This window comes from Ochotona princeps, chromosome 11, assembly GCF_030435755.1.
Source record: "Ochotona princeps isolate mOchPri1 chromosome 11, mOchPri1.hap1, whole genome shotgun sequence".
Lineage (NCBI taxonomy): Eukaryota > Metazoa > Chordata > Mammalia > Lagomorpha > Ochotonidae > Ochotona > Ochotona princeps.
The window spans coordinates 7,956,693-7,978,283 of NC_080842.1; the positions used below are offsets into that span (position 1 = coordinate 7,956,693).

General features: G+C 41.9%; 1 protein-coding gene across 2 annotated transcripts in view; it reads left to right on the plus strand.

Annotated features, from left to right (window-relative positions):
• Positions 1-21,591, plus strand: part of HOOK3 (hook microtubule tethering protein 3) — a 95,897-nt gene that overhangs the window by 16,620 nt on the left and 57,686 nt on the right. The window contains exons 2-6 of one of the 2 annotated variants that reach the window (XM_058669816.1): positions 8,812-8,884; positions 11,952-12,045; positions 12,450-12,500; positions 15,969-16,101; positions 20,311-20,378. In XM_058669816.1, coding sequence (XP_058525799.1) covers positions 16,053-16,101; positions 20,311-20,378 — 117 coding nt within the window. In that variant the 5' untranslated portion in view covers positions 8,812-8,884; positions 11,952-12,045; positions 12,450-12,500; positions 15,969-16,052. The remainder of the gene's footprint in view (positions 1-8,811; positions 8,885-11,951; positions 12,046-12,449; positions 12,501-15,968; positions 16,102-20,310; positions 20,379-21,591) is intronic. The other variant, XM_058669815.1, reaches the window with a different exon arrangement.

Here is a 21,591-nt window from a genome sequence, read left to right on the forward strand (position 1 = left end):
ATCAACAGAGTCATCCTGAGTGCCTATGATACATAAAAGAAGAGAAACTTGTGTGATTAAACAGCAAAATACTATTCATCCTTAAAAAAGGAAGGAATTCTGTTTGCAGCAACATGGACGAAGGTGGAAGACATCGTGCTCAGTAAAATAAGCCATGCACAGAAAGACAAGTGCTGTGTGATCCATCTCCTTTAAGTGTAACATCTGTGAAACAACTGGATTCATAGAAGCAAAGAGTAGATGGTGGGAAGAAGGAAGAATAAGTGGGATGGAGAGATGATAATCAAGTGCAAAGCTTTGAAATAGGGAGAATTGTTCAGTATTTATTTCAATGTGTTATTATAGTAAATGAGTAAATTTCAGATGTTCTCACAGTAAAAAAAAATTTGAGGTGATATTAACTTCTTTGATTTAAACAATCTGCAACTTACGCATTTATTATAACATCACTTTGTACCCAGTGAATATAAACATAATTTGTCCATTTACAGTGAGAAAAAATTTGCTAAATTTATAATGTACTTTGTGTTCTGTGAACCACAATTTTGGGAGCTTATTTCTCATGAGTTTTCTACCTTTATTTTTCAGCAAAATGCTTTTCATTTCTGTTTCCTCTTGTTACAGGTTGACATTTACAGAAAATTATTTTTAAACAGTGACAGGTTGTGTATGAACAGTTTAGTGGAAGGTGCCTACCTCCTGTGACTTTCTCCAGCTCAAGCTTTTGTGGGATATTTCTGGTGCAGACGGCTCCCTTGTTATGCTCTTTCCATAGTCAGTACCTCTTTTTTTATTTTTAATAGTGATGTAGCTTCTTGTGTCTTTTTTTTTAAGATTTACTTTTATTATCAAGTCAGAGAGAGGAGAGGAGAGACAGAGAGGAAGATGTTCCGTTTGTTGATTCACTCCCCAACTGACCTCAACAGCCAGAGCTGCATTGATCCAAAGCCAGCAGCCAGGAGCTTCCTCCAGGTCTCCCATGCAGGTGCAGGATCCCAAAACTTTGGGCCACCCTCCACTGGTTTCCCAGGCCACAAGCAGGGAGCTGGATGGGAACCAGGGCTGCTGGGATTAGAACCTGTGCCCATATGGGTTCCCAGCGCATGCAAGGCGAAGACTTTAGCTGCTAGACTACTGTGCTGAGCCCATCAGTACCTCTTAATGCCAGAGACAGCCACAATTCTGATGTCCACACCATTAACTAATTTGGCCTTACAACATTTTTTTTTTATTGCAAAGTCAGATATACAGAGAGGAGGAGAGACAGAGAATAAGATCTACCATCTGATGATTCACTCCCCAACTGACCGCAACAGCTGGAGCTGAGCCAGTCAGGAGCCAGGAGCTCTTCCTGGTCTCCCATGTGGGTGCAGGGTTCCAGGGCTTTGGACCGTCCTCAACTGCTTTCCCAGGCCACAAGCAGGGAGCTGGATGGGAAGTGGAGCTGCCAGGATTAGAACCGGCGCCCATGTGGGATCCTGGTACATTTGAGGCGAGGACTTTCAGCCACTAGGCCACCACGCTGGGCCCCTGTTTTTTAACATCTCATAAGTCAGATCATATTGTATATTCTCTTCTGTGACTTTATTTCAGGCAGAGATTTCATTCACATTGTTTGATTTATCCACATCATACCTGTTTCAGTCAGCTGTGAAATATACCACCCTCACCAACATTTTATTACTCATTTGTGCATTTGATGTTGAGCAAATGGTCACTTTATTTCCAGCATTGGTTATACAGGATGAGCTTTGATTTATTTGCTTAAGGGAGTTAAGGAGTTTATAATATCAGGAAGACCATATTTTAATGAAGTAGGAAAAGAAAATGCTTCAGAGAAGTACACAGTATTATGAAGGTTTGTAAGTGGCAACTTAGTCTAGGAAGCCGTGAGCACTGCACTTGAATAAGTAGAGATAAATTTAATTTGAACAGTGATTGCTAACAAATTTCTTAGCAGATGTCAGGGCACATGCAGGAACCCTGAGGGATGATGGGATATGTGAATGCTGCTTGGTTTACGGGGCTAAAGCAGAAGGGGAGTGTGGTATAAAATGAAGATGGGAAGGTAGCTACCAGCAGGAGATTGTGATGATTTGAATGGGGCTAATGAAAGGAGATGTCAAAGTTGGAGGAGTGCTGTGTGTGTCATGAGCTCAGGCTGGGGAATGTTGAAGATGAATGTGAGAGACATCAAGGGAATATACAGCTAGCAGAGACAGGGCATCTGTCCATTTGTGGAGTTGCCAGTCTCAGATGGGAACTACTAGAGGAGAGCTTTATTGTGATAGGTAAAGGAGAGAGCAGGAAGTTACTGTTCCCTAAACAGACTGCCTCTCTGAGAAGCAGTTTCCCGAGGCTTATATGTCACAGGTTAAGGGATCGTTCATGTCGCAGGAGAAGGGGAGCAGTAGAGCTCTGCCTGCTCGGTCAACACCCACCTCCACACATGTATGTTGAAGCTCATTCAGGGCCCCACGTGGTGGCTCGATTGGTTCATCCTGCCCCTGAAAGTGCTGAATCCCTTAAGGGTGCTGCTTCATGTCCTGGCTACTCCACTTCCCATCCAGCTACCTGTTTATGACCCGGAAAAGCAGTAGAGGGTGGCCCAAGTCCTTGGGACCCTGCACACCCACGTGGGAGACCCATTAGAGACTTCTGGCTCCTGATCTCTGATCAGCTCAGTAATGGCTGTTGTGGCCATTTGGGAAGTGAACCAGAGGATGGAAGATCTTTGTCTGTCTGTCTCTCTCTCTCTGTAAATCTTTTACAATGAAAAATAAAATAAACAAAAAGAATCAATATAAATAAACTCATTCAAAGTGGGTTTTGCAGTTTCCTTGGTTGACTGATGATTTGGCTAGGTTGAGTGGAGAACTCAGTCTAAGTCTTCGGCATGAATGGCAGGATCATAATGGCTTGAGCCATCACCTGCTGCCTCGCAGGGTCTACATTAGCAGGAAGCTGGAGCAAGGGAGCAGATACATTCTAATACAGTATGCTGCTGTCTTGATAGGCATCCTAACTCCAGGCCAAATACCCAGCCTTTAAACTTGGAGTTTTGATACAGGAGGCGTGGTTGGAATCATTGGCCAGTTCTAGTCTCCTTCCCGGAAGTCAGCCTCTAATTGCGCAGTTAGTTGTGGTGGCGTCACACCCCATTTTGAGGCTGTCTGCATAACCCCAGATAGATCGCACTAGTGTAAACACCGTTATAGTCCAGAAGTGCTCTTTATGAGTTATAAATACATTTCTGTCATAATTGAACATTTCAAGGGTGTTTGGAGATGACTTCAATCCTGTGCTGATTTAATCTGTAACACAGAGCAGAAAGTGGTGCCTCATGTTCAAGAAAGAAAGCAGGAAAAGACCAAATGAGATAATGTCTCATCAATTGATACTTTCATTTTTGTTGAACGCTAAATTGTCTTTGGTTTAAAATCAGTGCATGTGTACTTGCAGTGCTCAGTGGAAGTGAAGCATGATTAGCTGTTTTCTCATTAGGGATATAAAACTTAATTGTCATAATCAAGTCCTTAATATACCATTTAGTAGCATAGTACCAAGATCGTTATTTTGGATAATTAAAAGATCATTAGGGCACCAGCTCTGTAGCTTAACAGGCTAATCCTCCACCTTCTGGCATCCCATATGGCTGTCAGTTTCTGTCCCTGTTGCTCCACTTCCCATCCACCTCCCTGCTTATGGCCTGGGAAAAGAGCAGAGGATAGCTCAGAGCCTTGGATTTCTGTACCCATGTAGGAGACTGGAAAGAAGCTCTTGGCTTTGGATTAGCTCAGTTGTGGCTGTTGCGGCCATTTGGGAAGTGAACCAGCAGATGGAAGATTTTTCTCTCTGTAGAGTCTGCCTTTCCAATAAAAATAAATAAATCTAAAAAAAAAAAAATCACTAGGAAACAGTCTTATCTAAAAGGATAAAATTACAAGAAGTATAATTTAAAGGTCTTAATTGACATTTATTCATGGTTCTAGAATCAGACAATACCTCATTGTATAAAATAAAGCAAGTCTTCCAGTGGGTCAGGCAGAAGACTTTGGTTTTCTAGACCGAGAAGGGCTGAGGAAAGCAGAAGCAGAAAATGGTAGGCGGGTTGGTCATTTCAGAGTTGCTCTTCTGTAAAGGTGAAAGCAGAGGGGCTTTCTTTATCTTGCAGCTGATGCTGGCTGGCTTGGGGATTTGGCTGCTGCCCCTCCTGATTGCTCAGCTCCGATAAGCAGCTTACTTTCAGCTGGTGGTGGTATGACTGCAGCAGAGTAACTGTTTCAGTCTGTTCTCTTGGGCCCAGTGCGGGAGCTCAGTCCAAACCAATGTCCTAGTACACGTTTTATTTAACATTAAGATCTAACATACTTATTTTAAAATACTACATGCTTGCTAATGAAAGTATGCAATATACTCCACCAAGAAAGTGAAAAGATCAGAATGGGAGAAAATACTTACATAATATGTTCTGGTATCCTGAATATTAAAAACAACAAAAGACACCTAAGATAATTTTTTTCAGTGAGTAGATAACCTGTACTATCCAAAAAGGATACACAAATGAGCAGGAAGCACATGAATAGATTCTTGTTGTCCTTGGGCATTAGAGAACTGCAAATCTGATCTCTTCTTCACACCCACTAGGATTGCTATAACTTAAAAGGCAGAAAATTATAAGTATTGGCAAAGTTGTGGAGAAGTTGGAACCTACATGCATTATGAACAACAAGGCACAATGATGCAGCTGCCTTTGGGAAACAGATTGGCTGTGCTTCAGAAGCTGAACATAGAGTTCCAGGACTCAGCAGCTCCACCCCCAGATGTGTACCTAAATGAAGTGTGTGCACAGAAACTGGTACACAAACATCAATGGTTCAGATGTCTCACAAATTAAATGCTGTAATGTTTAAAAAGCATCTGCGTTTGTAATAGCCAGAAAGTGGGAGCAGCCCAAATGTAGGTCAGCTAAATAGAGTATCTTACTCTTCTGTGTTGCTTAAGAAGTACACTGTTGTGTGAACATCATAGTGTGTACTTATATGACTTTGAATGGCTCCAGAGCGGCTAGGTGATTTAATTCTTCGGGACCACTGTTGTTTATATGGTTCGGTGTCGATCAGTGTTTTAGTGTGGAGCAACAAGACTATATTCATGAATGAAATATTGTGCAGCTACAGCAGAAAATGAATTGCCAGCATGTGCTGCAAAATGGATAAACCTGAAAAATGCTATGTGATATAAACAGGAGACACATGTATTTGATTTCATTTATGTAAAATATCCAGAATAGGCAAATTATTAGAGCTGAAGTAGATGAGCAGTTTCCAGGAACTGGAGACAGGAAAATAGGTACAGTGGATACATGCAGTTTATTTTGGGGAAGGTAGGAATGCTTTGAGATTAGATTGTGTGACTGTGACAAACTATATGCTACAGTACACTGTAACAGGTACGATGTATGATATGTGAATTACATCTCAATAAAGTTTTTAACTCAAAGTATAGACAGTAAAGTTAACATGTTATCAAATAATATAACACAGGCTTCAAAAGTAATCACAGCAAATTTCCATAAATGCTATTTAGTCATAGCTGTTCTTTTATTTATAGTTGTTTTTAAATTTTATTTTATTTATGATGTTATTTACCTAGTTGTCAAGCATGCATGCCTGTAAGGACCACTGATTAGGGTGGAGAAGGTCAAAGCATAAGGGAAGGGGGGTGGGACAAATGCTTCCAAAATTCCTTTTCGTCCCTTTGCTACTAAATTTGTGAGGGGAAGGTGGGTGAAGGGCGGTGGGGAGGAAGACTTCCAGCTGCCAGACTGCATCAGTACCCACGAATGGGGATGTGCACTTAATGTCATCTTAGAAACCCCAATGTGGAGAAGAATGTTCTGAGAGTATTGCTTGAGTGCTTTTGATAGTTGTCAGACACGTTGGTTTTGTTGCTCCAAGGTTCAGACCATCATTCACATCAGGCCACACACACACTCTGGTGGTTGTAGTTGCTTGGTCAGTTCTGTCCCCCTACCCCATGTCCTATGCAAACCAACATGTGCTTTGGCCCAGTCCAACCCAGCCTGCCACAGACTGCAGCTTAGTTTGGTTGACCCCCAATAACCCTTACTAAGCCCTCCCTGAGCCCCGGTTCCTGTATGTAGAGCAGACTAGTCTGATCTCTGTTGCGTCCCAACCAGGCTTTGTGTACACCTATGTGTCTTACAGCTTATCTCAGCTTACCCACACTACAGTCCAGTCCACATGTATGCCAACAGGGGTTGCCACTTTGTCCAGTTCAATCTGTCCCCAGCGCTGGGAGCTGCAACCCAGCACAGAAGTGCCGACCTTTTTCCCTATTAGACCCACTCCCAGTCATGGATCTTGCACCTTCCGGGGGTTACTGCAGTCCAGTCTGACACAACTTGCACCCTGACCTGACACTTGCTAGCGGATGCTGCGGCAAAGCTCGGCTGGTTGGCACTTACTGTGGCTCTTGCATGCACAGTGCATGCGGTGTCCTAGCCTAGCCCAGCCCTCCCCCAAACCTAGGTTGCATAAAAGTCGATGGGCATTGTAGCCCTGTCCGCTTGGACCACCCCCATTCCTAGCTTTCACATTCCCCAGTGAGAGCAGTGGCTCATTGAGGACAGGGGGTGGGGTGGGGGAGGTGGGTTCCTGCAGTCTCCTCAACAGGCTCACTTCTGGCCTGGGGTCTTGTGTGTGCCTATGCATGCAGCATTCCCATCTGGCATGGCCCATCTCACTTCGGCATTTGCCAGTAGGTGCTGCAGCCTCGCCCAACCCAGCTAGGTCCAGGTCCTAACCCTAACGTGAACTGGCAGGTGTTGCTTCTCAACCCAGTCTGGACTGCATCCCATCTTGGTTCTCACATCCTCAAGTGGGTGTTCTAGACTAACCCAGTCCAGTCTGGCCCCAGACCTGACCCACGTGTATGCTGATAGGTACTGTGGCTTGACCTGGACTGTCCAAAACCTCGGTTCTCATGCTCAACAACTAGGACTGTGTCTTAATAGGGGAGTTCCCCAAGCTCCCCTGTATGACCAGCTTCCAGTCGTGAATCTCACACCCACCAGTGGGTGCTTGGCTCAGCCTGTCTTGGCTCGCCCCCAGTCCTGACCTGCAGCAGCAGGTACTGTGGCCATGCCAAACCAGCCCACTATAGTTAATTTTTTATTTGAAAGGCAGATTTTACAGATAAAAAGGAGAGACAACAAAAGTTTTCTATCTGCTTGTTTACTCCCCAGGTGGCCACAGCAGCCAGAGCTGAACTGATCCGAAGTTGGGAGCCAAGAGCTTCTTCTAGTCCTCCCACTCAGGTGCAGGGTGCCAAGGCCTTAGGCCATCCTCCACTGCTTTCCCAGGCCACAGGCAGGGAGATGGATCAGAAATAAAGCATCCAAAACACAAACTGGTACCCATGTGGGATGTCAGTGCTGCAGGGCAGAGGATTAACACGCTACACCACTGCCCTGGCCCCTCATATATAGATACTAGCTGAGTAAGTATATTTTCCTCTTCATAACAATAGCTAAAAATTTCAGATAACATTCAGATTCGGGCCCGGCACCGTGGCCTAGTGGCTAAAGTCCCGTGATCCCATATGGGTGCCGGTTCTAACCCCGCAGCTCCACTTCCCATCCAGCACCCTGCTTGTGGCCTGGGAAAGCAGTCGAGGATGGCCCAAAGCCTTGGAACCCTGCACCCACGTGGGAGACCTGGAAGAGGTTCCTGGTTCCCGGCTTCGGATCGGCACAACACCGGCCGTTGTGGCTCACTTGGGGAGTGAATCATCGGATGGAAGATCTTCCTCTCTGTCTCTCCTCCTCTCTGTATATCTGACTTTGTAAAAATAAATAAATAAATCTTTAAAAAAAGCATTCAGATTCACTTGATTTAAGTGAGGTTTAGTGCTGATTGTATTTAATGGGTTGCATAACAGATGAGATGCAGATCGTCTCAAACATATCTATTTCTTTGCACTCTGTTTTTGGAAGACCTTGGACTTAACAGTTCTAGAACAGTGAAGTGCTGGAGTTCCACTGTAGTCTGAAACAGATCATTCGGTTTCTCAAAATCCCAGTTTGAATATTTAAAATTATCTCATGCTGGTTTTAAAGCTTTATTCTCCTTTTCTACATAGATTTTATTTGGCATAATGGGAGATTTTTACAGGAAAAAATATGAATTCAGAGTCTGTCCTTGCTTTGATATGATTGCTCTCAGCAGGTATCTTAGATTTTAAGACTTTGCAAACAGATGTGTGCAGCTTTTGTGCTCAGTACTGCACCTGAGAAAATAGATTCTCAGTTTGTGATGTTTGGAAAAATCGGAATTTAGTGGCATTATTAGTGAATCTTCTAGCATTAAGTGATGAAGGTTGTTGAAATATTAACTGAAAAATTCATTTTAACTTTCTTGATATATATACTTTACCCATTTAAAAATATGTTCTTGATTTTGATTTTTTTTAGCTAATGCTTATGTCATAGGTACATTTTGGTGTTCTTATCTATAGCTTATTTTTAAAATGTGTTAAATGTATATTATAATATTTGCCTCGTAGTTTGTTTTTTGATGAAATACATATTTTTGTAAAAAGTAACAGTAAAGTTGGTTTTGGGAGTTCAGCTGTAATTGTGCTGAGATTTTTTTAAATGACTGGTATCTGATAAATGCATTCTTATTGTTCAGGTAAGTGATGGCACGGGTTGAGATTCAATTTTGTGGAGGGTTCTTAGCTTGCTAGGTACACAACCTCAAATTACTAGCTTTTCCTTATTTGCAGAGATCCTGCATATTTTGATGAAAACTGGCTAAACAGAATCAAAACCGAAGTAGGAGATAATTGGAGGCTAAAGGTATTTTTCTTTTTCCATCTGTTCATTTTAAAAAGATTTGTGTATTTATAATATTTGTTGATTTTCCTTTGTCTTCTTTTTTAAAATTTAGTCTGATGTGTCCAGTAGGCTTTAGAAGTTGAAGTGGCCTATAGTGAGACAATGTAGAATCTGGAGTTGGTGGTACCTGAAGTCTCACTGTGAGAAGATGTAGTATAAGCTAGTGAAGGGTGATGCTGCCCCAGGCAAGGACTTGGGGAGCAGAGTGCCTGTTTCCCTGCTTGTAACTGGGGATGGTTTGTAGTTTGATGCTTGGAGTAGTGCTGTATATAATGAGAAACATTGATTCTTGTTAACTGTACGAAGCACTTAGTGAAACCTATTCATCTTCTTAGTAGCCTTATGTTCCAGGATTTTTCAAGCTCCTTTCACAAAAACCCACAGTAAGAAACACAGTTGACATTGTAACCTACTTCCACCTAAATGTACAAGTATGTGTAAGCTGAATAAGTTCTAACCCTTTACATGTGATGTTTATATTTTGAAGAATGCTGGTTGCATCCAGTAAGTTGTTTCTTTATATTTTTTTTAAAGATTTATTTTATTATTATTACAAAGTCAGATATACTGAGAGGAGGAGAGATAGAGAGGAAGTGGAGCTGCCGGGATTAGAACCAGCGGCCATATGGGATCAAGGCGAGGACCTTAGCCACTAGGCCAGGCTGCCGAGCCCTGTTTCCTTATATTTTAAACTTCTGAACTATAGATTCACAGGGAGTTGTCCTCTGTGTGCTTTTCACCCACACTTGTTGACATCTTGCATATGGTTCAGGGTCTAGGAAGCCTAGACTGGCACAGTCCACACTGCATGCTGGTTCCACAGAGTTACTGCGCTGTTCTGTGCTGTGTGCTCTGTGTCACACTGCCTTGGTTGTGGCTTCCTATAACAGCTGCTACTATGCAGATGCAGAACTCATTCATGGCTTCCTCACCACAGGTGCTGCCTTTGTAGCATTATCTATGCCACCACTGCTCGCTCTTGCCTACCACACAGTTAGTTCTCTGTCCCTGTAATTTTATTCAACTAAATTGATTTTTTTTGCAAGCTTTATGCAGTTATTTTGAAGTGCTAAGCTTGGTTTGTCTTTTTATTTCCCCTAAAGTGCGTGTTTGATGAGGAGTATTGATTATTTAGGTTGTAGATCTGTCAGATCCAATTCCTTTATTTTTTTTTAAAGATTTATTTATTTTTAGTACAAAGTCAGATATACAGAGAGGAGGAGAGACAGAGAGGAAGATCTTCCATCCGATGATTCACTCCCCAAGTGAGCCGCAACAGCCGGTGCTGCGCCGATCCGAAGCCAGAAACCAGGAACCTCTTCCAGGTCTCCCACGCGGGTGCAGGGTCCCAAAGCTTTGGGCCATCCTCGACTGCTTTCCCAGGCCACAAGCAGGGTGCTGGATGGGAAGTGGGGCTGCCAGGATTAGAACTGGCTCCCATATGGGATCCCAGTGCGTTCAAGGCGAGGACTTTAGCCACTAGGCCACGGTGCCGGGCCCCCAATTCCTTTATTTTTAAAATTAAGTTACTGAATCGAAATTTTTTGTTAGACACAGAAAGAAATATCTCCCATCCGTTCGTTCACTCCCCTAACACTCAGCGTGGGGCTGTGCCACGCTGAGCCGGAATGCTGGAATTCAGGCCGGCTCTCCCACACAGTGGTAGGAGCTGAACTGCACCACCACCTGCTGCTTCCAAGATGTGTGTTAGCAGGAAACTGCAGTCTGTACCAGAGCTGGCTCCCAAGCCGTTACTCATCCCAGAGGGCACCTTTTGAAGGCACTATTTTAATTTAAGAAAAAAAAGGAGTTTGTTTTGTTTGTTTTGTTTTTTAGATTTATTTACTTTATTGGAAAGTCATGTTTATAGAGAGGAGGAGAGACAGAGAAGGCTCTTCCATCTGCTTATTTGCTCCCCAAATGGCTACAATGGCTGGATCTGAGGCAATGCGAAGCCAGGAGACAGGAGCTTCCTCCAGATCTCCTACATGGATGCAGCAGTCCAAGCACTTTGGCCATCCTCTGCTGTTTTCCCAGGGCATAATCAGGGAGCTGGATGGGAAGTGGAGCAGCCAGGACTCAAACCTATGGGAGATGGTGGAGGATTTGCCAGTTGAGCCAATGCACTGACCCCCATTGTTGCCATTTTTAAAAAATCTTTCAAGAATAGGCTATTAAAATGACTACTTAAATGTATTTACTTTATTTGAAAGAATTAGAGAGGGGGAGATAAAGAGAGAGATCTGCTGATTCCCAGTTGGCTCCAGTGATCCGAGCTGGGGAGGTCTGAAGCCAGGAGCTAGGAGCTTCTTCCAAGTCTTCCACTTGGTTACTGGACCCCAAGTTCTTGGAGCATCTTCCATTGCTTTCCCTACAGGGAGCTGGATTGGGAGTGAAGCAGCTGGGGCTCAAACCAGTGCCCATAGAAATTGCTGGTGCCATAGGTGCCGGATCAGGATGCTGTGTCACTGCGCCGTACTCTGAAATGATTAATTTTAATGTCATAAGATGTTTAAGACAATTCATGGATTTTAAAGCAATGCTACTTACTATTAAACAAAGCAGGATTTGCATCTCTCTACCCCCCATGCGCACAAGTAAACCTCTGTGTGCTATCTTCAGTGTCCTGAGTATTACTGAGACCCAAGTTCATTACTGAAATTCCTTTACTATCCTGTGTTAGACATCTTCAGTTTTGCAATACTGTTGATTAAAGATGATCTAAAAAGCTTTCTGTAATGGAGAAAAAACTTCAATTTTCAATTTTATTGATCTGTAAGACTGTCAGAGGTAAAATATGAAAAAAGTGAACATCTGGAATAAGGAAGTAAAACACAAGATTCATTGTATAATTCAGTTTTTGCACAAATATGTTAATTTTACTACAGAGTTTTTGTTTGTTTTAATGAGTAGGCAGTTTTTAGCTTATTTTCCTCTATTAACATGGAGGTCTTTCACCACTGACTTGTACTGCAAGGCATTTGCCCCTTTCACTTGATAGTCCAGGCTCTGCTTTCTTCTGTTCTAGGACCTCATCAGGGGCAACCTGAGCACCTCTCACTTGGAACTTGAAACTTCTGGAGAGCCAGCTTGATTTCGGGGCAGGCATTGTGGCCAGTGGGGTAAGCCACTGTGTGGAACACCTGCATCCCATATGGGATAGCTCCTCTGCTCCCATAAACACCTGAGAAGCAGCAGATGGTGAACCACGTGTCTGCCACTCACAGCGAGCCGCTGGAGTTCTGGGCTCCTGGCCTGGCCTGGTCCCGCCCTGACTGTTTTGAGCATTTGTGCAGTGAATCATTGGATGGGAGATTGATCTCTCTGTTTTCTTTCAGTAGTTCAACATTTTTTAACAGTTTTAGATTTCAGAATATTTTGAATGTTAGATTTTCAGATAAGGGATAGGTATACTTCATGTAGAATGATTGGTTGGCTCAGAAATTTCTTATATTAAATTGTATTTTCACTTAAGAAATGAAATTTAACAAATGTGTGTCTTCATCTGTTCTCTATTTTTAAACAGATTAGCAATTTAAAGAAAATTTTAAAAGGAATCCTGGATTACAATCATGAGGTAAGGAGTTTTCACTCATTCCTATTGGAAATATTACCACAGGATAGTTTGATTTTGTAATTGTTATAAAATAAGGAAATTTTGCTTCAAAATTAATCAGTTTGTCTTCCATCATTTAGTTTCTAGGATATTGCTTATCAGACATTTATTAGGTGATCAGTAGAGCAATAGTTTTTTTTTTTTTAATTTTATTTTGCTGTACTTTGGGTCATATGACAATGATTGTTAGTTTTTGTTGGATTTACTTTGTACTACCAGTTATCTCCTTTCTTCCATGGCTTGTGAAGATAGAATGAGGTCTGTGTGTCAGTCATCTATATGGTGGTCTGCCGTTGCTTCCCTTGGAAAACCTATTTCTTTGGATGAATGGATTTTGCCCTCTGGATCTGTATCAGAACAGTCTGGCATTGATGAAGAGAAATTGGGCAGTACAGTAACTAGCTTCATGTTACCTTTCTGTATCCCAAAGGTTGAACAGACACCACACTGCTAGAACTCAGCAGCTGCATCATTTACTTACAGTCCATTTCCCCACAAGTTTTACCTATATTTACACTCACATCTGTTCTCATGAAATGGACCAGCCAGGATACTAACTGACACCCATATGGGATGCCAGCACTGCCGGTTGAACCATTGTGCTAGCTCCTAGAAATCTTATTTTTTAGATTGTAGCAAAGTAACATGTTATGCATACCTTGTATTATGTACATACTCCCAGTGCTGTCTGGGTTTAAGCAAATAGCACTTACCTATGCAGCAAAATAGTTATTCATTCTAACTGGAATAAATAGAATAATAAACTCATTCTGTGAAGACCTGCTCCTTGTCCTTGGAATTTCTTTGTTTTTCTCCATTTTTTTCCATCTGTTGAGTCCTGTGTACTTCTTTCCTGGTTTACTTATTTATTTTGATGGAACACATTTCAGGAGCATTTTTAGGAAAGTATATGGTGAACCTTTGGTTTTTTTAAAAACCTGTGTACATGAAATGAGTGTTAGTTCAGCCTTTATCCTATAGGGTTGAGCTGTATTTGGAGTTTCAGGGTGGAAGTGATCTCTTGGTGTTTTGGGAGCTTTGCTTCATTTACTTCCAGCCTGCAGCAATGGTGTTGAAGTCTCTCTTGTTGCTGTTTTCTGTTGGTGACATACTCATTTCTGGAAGCTTCCAGGAACCCTTCATACCCGAGGGCTCATACTGTGTGCTCTGGTGTGAAGTATTTTGTGTTATATAGATAGATTTATTTATTTATTTATTGATTGATTGATTGATTGATTGATTGTGCTTGGCATTTAGCAAGCCCTTAAAATTTGGATATCTGCTTGTTTTAGTTTTAGAAAATTTTCTTCTGAATGTCTACATTTGACTCTTTTTAAGCCCTTTATTTTCTCTTTACTCTTTTTAGAACTTCTGTCCAGTGTTTGAACCTCCTTTTTTCAGAACTGATTGATTTGAAAGGCAGAGTGGTCCTCTGCTTGCTTATTCCCCTAGATGGCCACTAGAGCCAGGGCTGCGCCAGGAACTCCATCTGTGTCTCCCATGTGCATGGAGGCCCAAGCACTTAGCCATTTTGTGCTGCTTTCTTGGGCACATTAGCAGATAGCTGGATCAGAAGCAGAGCAGCAGAGACCTGAACTGGCACTTGCACATGGGATGCCGCATGCCAGGCAGCTGCTTAGTGTGCTGCACCACGGCTCCAGCCCCTGACCTGCTGTTATGTCTTGCAGTTTTGCCCTGGTTTCTGAGATAATATGTACCTTTCATGCAGTGTGTTCGTTGAAGTCTCCATTTCTGCCGTTGTAATGTCCCAGAGCACACATAGTTTAAAACTGTTCTTCCTTTAGGAATGTACTACTTTCTCTTACCTTTTTGAGAATATTAATAAAGGAAGAGGTTTTTTTACTTTCATGTTTTGCTTACTTTATTCAGTTTTTAATCCAGCCAGTTGCCTGGCTTTCTCTTAGAAGACACCTCTGTCAGCAACTTATTTTGTATCTTTCTTGAGAATAATGTATCCTTCTTGGGTTGATGTATTCTTTTTCACTGGATTGAATTTACTTTCATTAGGGATAAAAACCACATCCCTAACCTAACTCAGTAGGACCAAAATGATCTGCCTCCCCACCCTAAATCCCACTCCCGTACCCCAGCCTGCTGAACAGGCAGGCTGCCCTCAGAGTCCATCTGCCCTTCTGTCTCCATACGTGCCCTCTGGGCTCTCTGTGACATGCTTGCCTTCCACATCCAGCTGTGTAGCTTGTGTGTACCCCCGCCCACTGCCCCCCAACTCACTCAGTGTTTCCCCTTGACTGCCCCTACCTCCACATGTGCCCTCTGGGCTGTCTGTGGTGTGCTCACCTTCCACATACACATCTGTGTGGCTTGTGCTGCCCCCACCCCCAGGCTCACTCAGTGTTCCCCTGGCCTCTTTACTGCCTTCCTCACACTGTAGCACTTTGTTAGGGGCTTCACCACAGTCACTGTGAGATAAACATGATTTCGGAAAGGACACAGTAGGTTCATGTGGGGTTTAATGGTTGTAAAGTAAAATTCATCCTACAACCCAGGTCAGTAGGACCTGTTCTTGGGGTGTGTTGATATTTAAAAGTAAGGCTCAGGGACAAGTGTTTGGCATAGCAGCTAAGATGCTGGCTGGGTCGCTCACAACACCTACTGGAAAGCCTGGGTTGAAGTCCCAGCTTAGTTCCTGATTCCAGCTTCCTGCTAATGTGCGCCGTGAGAGCTAGCAGCTGATGATCTCAAGTAGTTGTGACACATGTGGAATCCTGGATTGAGTTCAAGGTCCCTGACTTCAGCCTATGCCAATGGATAAGAAGTCTCTGACTCCCTGCTTTTCAAACAAAAAAAGTAAAGCACTGTAAAAGGTGTTTAGATTCTGAGTGAGGGGCCTTTTTAGTGGTAAATTTTACTATGTGCACATCATTCATTTATTTAGCCAGTCTTCCCTTAAAGAGAACATGATGTTTTTATTAAATAAAACAACAATAATTATATTTATTTAAAAGGTAGCGTTAGAGGAAGAGACATCTGGATCTCCCAAGTGGCAGGGGCTCAGATAATTGGGACATGTTAATACTGCTTTCTCAGGAGTGTTACAGGGAGCTGAATGGAAAGTGGAGCACCTGAAAGTCTAGCTGACACTCACATGGGATGCTGATGTTGAAGGTGGTGGCTTAACCTGCTGCACTCTGACCCCCGTGACGTTAAGTCTCAGCTTTAGAGCACATGTGTGTCCAGGCCTTTTGTTGCAGAAGCATCAGTAATACTCATCTCTTTGCTCACTGCCCATAACACATTCCAGTGTGAAAGGCAAAAAACAGAAGCTGTGTGTGAGAAGGACAGTAGCACCGTCCTTAGCAGAGTTATCTGAGGGTAGCAGGCTCATCAGTATCGGATACATCATTTGACATATCGGTGTGACGGAAGTATCTCCCTATCTCCATCCAGATCCTAGGACAGCAGATTAACGATTTCACCCTTCCTGATGTGACCCTTGTTGGGGAGCATTCCGACGCAGCTGAGCTCGGGAGAATGCTACAGCTCATTTTAGGCTGCGCTGTGAACTGTGAACAGAAGCAAGGTAATTTGTTTGAAGTTAAGATATACTTTGAAAAGTAAATTTAACTTATAGATTTTATTAGGCAGTGCAGTACTTTTATGTGTACTCAAGGTGATAGATTTGTGGTTTTGGGGAAGTTACTTGAAAACCGGCTTTGATATGTAAGATAATAAACTAATAAACAAATTTAAAAATTCTTTCCTTGTGCTTATCTTAATAGCTTTTCTCTTCCTTATATTGGTAGTTATTCATTTGCATAGAACTGAGTTATTTCTAAAAACTGCTGCCCAAATTTATTATGTGTAGCGTAAATACTTTTACCTTTTTCTCCTCTCTGTAGTTGATTCATTTCACAAGCATTTGTTGAACTGATGTATTATATAGGGGTAGGAACACAGTGTTATACAAAACAAGCAAATGTCTGTGCCCATGGAACTTGGGTGGAAGGCATGATGTTAAATAATAAAGCAAATAACTAATCGGAGTGATGACTGGACATATCAGGGTCAGAGAAGTTATTTAAGAAAAAATATGGAGTATAATCTAGATAGTATAAATTCTAGAAACCTAAATCAGTTTAAACTTTGAGAAATTGAGAAGTCCACAACATTGGAATATAGTGAGAAAAAGATGAAGCAAAATGAAGCAGGATAAGGAAATGGGACTGCTTCAAATAATGCCATCATAGAAGCTTACCTTTACTCACTCTGAAGTAAGTGAATAGTTGTAAGCTTAAACTAGTGTCCTATCCCATCCCTGATAATGCAACTTTTTGATGTTCTTGTGGTAAGTTTAATTGTAGTCACCATTGTTCTCTTGAAGTTATGAAGAGTTGTATTGGTCTCTGATTCCAGATTTTTATTCATTTTTATTGGAAGAGCAGATTTGCAGAGAGAAGCAAAAACAGAAAGATCTTCCATCTGCTGGTTCACTCCCCACACAGCCACAATGGCCCAAGCTGAGCTGATCTGGAGCCAGGAGCTTCTTCCAGGTCTCCCATGTGGCAAGTGGGTGCAGGGTCCCAAAGCTTTGGGCCATTCTCTGCTGCTTTCCCAGGCCTCTGGCAGGGAGCAGGAAGGGAAGTGGAGCAGCTGGAATACCAACCGGCACCCATTTGGTTGTGTTCAAGGCCAGGACTTTAGCCACTAGGCTACCGCACTCGGCCCTAAAGAGTGTGTTTCTTCTTGGCCTCATTCCTTTTAAATTTTATTGTGTCATGCTCTTATTGTAAATTTTAGTTTGCATATTAATGTAGTTCAAGAATTAAAATAGGCTCAGGGAACAGAGTTTTCTTGTAAGCCAGAAAGCCATTTTTTTTCCTCTTTCAGTACTGGTTCAGAACCATTTTAAATGATCACAATGCACTTTCTCATTTGAACACAAAATACTAGGTAGAACTCAGTTCTTTTTTTATCTGGTACCATGGTTTATGAACACTGGGGATCACAGGATGATGCCTGTCAACAGCCGAGGCCACTGGGATGGATGCCTTGCTCAAGAGGCAGGCTCATTCCCTGAACTCTCCTCAGTAAATCTTCCCATCTAAAAAATAAAAAGGAAAAAGAATTAAAATAGAATTTCTACATTTGATTATTGTATATTACTAAAATGACTAAAATGTTTTAATTTTAAGGTAAATGATAAATTATTATAGTTCTCAGTATCAAAAAATTCATCAGCTTTGAGGATTCTGCTTAACACATCAGGATCTTTGGAAGCATATGGCTATTAAGAGTTGGTTAACCTTCCTATTTAATACCACACAGAACTAAGAGAAGACAGAAGATGGTACCTGCCCCCATATTCCTTTGAAAACAGCACAATCTGTTGGATTTCTCACACAGAACTCTCTATTGACATCTAAATTCAGTTTTGCCTTTGAATTGCAGACATGTTGCAGGAGTAGGAGGTAGCATTCACTTATCCAGACTAAAGGCATGTCTACTCTTAGGGACACAATGGAGACTAAGAATCAAATTAAGTTTCTTAATGACGTATTAGCTGTCCCTGCATATTTATGGTATGCCTATAAGGCAAGGCTTACAGAAGTGGCTCTTACAACCTGATTAACTTTGGATAAGACATTTAACATGTTTACTTGTTTACAAAATGAGAGAGCAAAATCTGGGAATTGAATAAAATGGTGTGTTTGCTTTGTAGTCCATCCCTAAAGCTCCATGCAAATTAATGGTTTCATATTCAGACAGTCTTTCCTATGAGAAAACATTGACTCAAATGCATATTCTTTATCTTGGCTACCTGATTTCTCCAATTGGGCCAAATAAAATGGTGGTACATTGAAAAGGCGAAGCATTGAGAAGAATGTTTACTTAGTGTTTGTTTTCATTCTGATACTTACCAGATGCAGAATAAAAAATAGTTTTTATGTTCATGAAATGGGATTACTTAGCATTATCTGACTTGCCCAAGATTTCTTGTGAGAGTCTAGCTGAGGACAAAAACCCATGTTTCTTCTACATTTAAACTTAATATGCTTTGCACTAAATTATGCTGTAAATTTTAGATGGCCAAGATTCCAGAATAAACTCCCTTACCTAGCATACCTTGCTTAGTCTATAGCATTGCCTCAGAGATGTGTACCCAGTAGTCACATATAATTTATTTTGGACTTCAAAGGTCTTTAAATATTTTTATGAATAACATAATTATCATCACCATTTTTTCATTTAGTATTTTACGGTGTTCGCGGGGAAGGGCCTTGACGTGGCAACACCGCTTCTAAACTAACGCTTCCCCTCTCACACCTTACTAACTTCGTGCCTCTCTTCTTCCACTGTGGTGGTCTTCACATCGAGTAGGCTGTCATCAGATTTTCCTTCTTCATCACCAGTACCACTGCTTCTTCTCTTCCATGTCCACACTTTTTATTTTGAGAGCTAGTTAGCCATGGTAACTCTATGAACATCTCTGCTGCCTTTGAATTCTCTGTTGCATAGTTTGAACACATAACTACAAGCTCTCTGTTGCCATTTTCCGGTATTCACGGGGTGATCTTTATCAAGAAAATAAACTGAATGATAGAAATCAAACTAAAAAGTTGTTTTTGACTGAACACTATTGGAGTTATGATATGCCACTACTGCTGGCCTAAGAACAAAGACTATGATTTAGTTATTTCATTCGTATTTGTGTAACCAAATATTTGATTGAGTCTAAATATTATGATGATGTTTACTTAAAATGGTATTTTTGACAGACTAAGAGTTTTGGCAGTAAGAATCAGAGTGTCAAAATTTAATAGTGTTGTAAACATAGTTTCTGTTTTAAAACAAGTTATAAGGACAATCATTGCAGTTTGGTATTCGAAACACATGTATCTCTTCTCAAAAGACTACTCAAACAATTTCCCAGTAAGATCCGTTTGTATTCTAATTTGAGGAGTCAGAAGACTTTTGAATGTCTCTTATTTTGGATGTATGGGGTCAGAGAAACAATTCAGGCTAAGATTTGTATATCACTAGTCTTTCAAAAATTTTTTTATGAAAAATACTTGCAGCATTATCCAGCTGACCCACTGATTTTTTCCTATGTTTAATTCCACCTTTGTCATCCGTTGCTTAGATCTGAAATATTCAAAACTATTTGCAGAGTTTTTTTAGAAGGGAAAAACTTAAGAATTTTGTGTCTTATTACCACTATAAGCTGGAAAGATCTTTCTCTTTTTGGCTATGGTAAAGATGTACCTGATGGGGTTGCTTTGTTAGCTTAATTATGAATTGTGGAACATTTAAAAATTCAGGATTATATGATAGCTGTGTAACTGTGATGACTTTTATCTTAAATTCTCAATTCTTTATCCTAAGCAACTCAGTTTTATTTTGCTTTTCTGTATTAGAAGATACTAAGGTGGGAATTGTACATAAGTCAGTGCTTGTTATCACATAATGTGAAAGATGGTTTTTAGGTCTTAGAAAGTAGTATGAAATTCTTTCCACCTTGATTTAGCCTCTCCCATTTCACTGTTTCACACAATCACACATTCATGCCGATGCTACATCCCAGGACCTGGTGTTGAAAGCTCAATTCTGTAGGGAATGATAAAAGGAAAAACAGTTATTTCAAGGGAAGAAGAGTACTTTGCTTCTCAACCTTTACTTTGGCTGTGGGATTCTTAGGAAAGTACTTGGGACAAGTTTTGGAGTGTTAGCCTGTGTTCCCTTGACTGTCTTTGGCTTGAACAGTGACATTCCAGATTGTTCTTATTTTCAGAGTACATCCAAGCCATTATGATGATGGAGGAATCTGTGCAGCACGTTGTCATGACAGCCATCCAGGAGGTACGTCGAAGCTTTGTGCTAAAAGTTTGTGAAAAGTTGAAGGAAAAGACAAAAGTTGAAATAATGGAAGAAAAAATTCTAAAAAGAGATTTTCCTACTTATCTTTAGGGAACTGTACAAAGTTGAGAGAGATGCATGCTCATGTAGACCTCCAGTTAGGGTGGAGAGGACAGTGGGTGGGACAGGAGGGGATGGTAGAGGAAGGAAGCTCTGCCATGCTGTCAGACTACAACAGCAGACAAAGATTGGAGACAGTCACTTGCTGATGCCTTGAAGACCCCAATGTGGGGAAGAGTTTCCAAGGGTGTCACTTGGATGGTTTTAATAGTTCTGAGACGTTGTTGGTTTGGTGCGCCAGGGTTGATAAAATCTTTCCAAGGTCTGTTGGTTGACGAGTTCCACTTTAGTGCATCCACAAGACCCAGGAACATGCTGCAGAGCTTGGCCAGGAGAGTTGTCCAACCTATTCTGCTTTCCACCCTTTGACGAGGTATTTGATGTCCTCTACTGGCCTAGAGGCACTGGCCATCATGTCTTCCATGTGCATCTGTGCAGACATCGGCAGCTGAAGCCTAGTCCCAGTACATGCACTCCAAGATCAGACTACATATCTTGTGATTTTCCCTGTGGCCAGGGTCTGAGTACAGTGGTCTACTTGGAGAATCCCCCAAGAAACCTTACCTGGGGTGACCTCAGACTTGACATTTGTGTGCACCAGACAGGTTTAGTCTGTCAGCTGCACCAGCCAATGCACTTACCAGTGGATGTAGCACCCATTTTTCATATGGACTGATGGGCTAGCCCAGCCCAGCCCAGCCCAGCCCAGCCCAAACAGGCCCAGTTTTCACACACAAGAGCAGGTGCCATGTTATAGTCAGGATGACCTCCAATAATCCCCAGCCCTGGTTTTTGTGCTTGCTAGCCTCTCTTGCAGCCTGGCCTGGTTCAGCCCACATCCCATCTGACTTTCATGCATACTCATGTGCTGTGGATTAGCTCAGTCTGCCCCGCCCACAGACCAGGCCATCACATATACCAACAGGTGCCACTGCTTTGTCCAGCCTGGTCTGCTCTAGGCTGTGGTTCTTATGCCCACCAGCAGTGGATACTGCCTAGCAGGGAAGTGCCTGTAGTTTTCTTGCCAGGCATGTGCCCAGCCCCAGACCTTGCTCCTACCAGGGGGTACAGTGGTCCAGTCTGACATGACCCATAC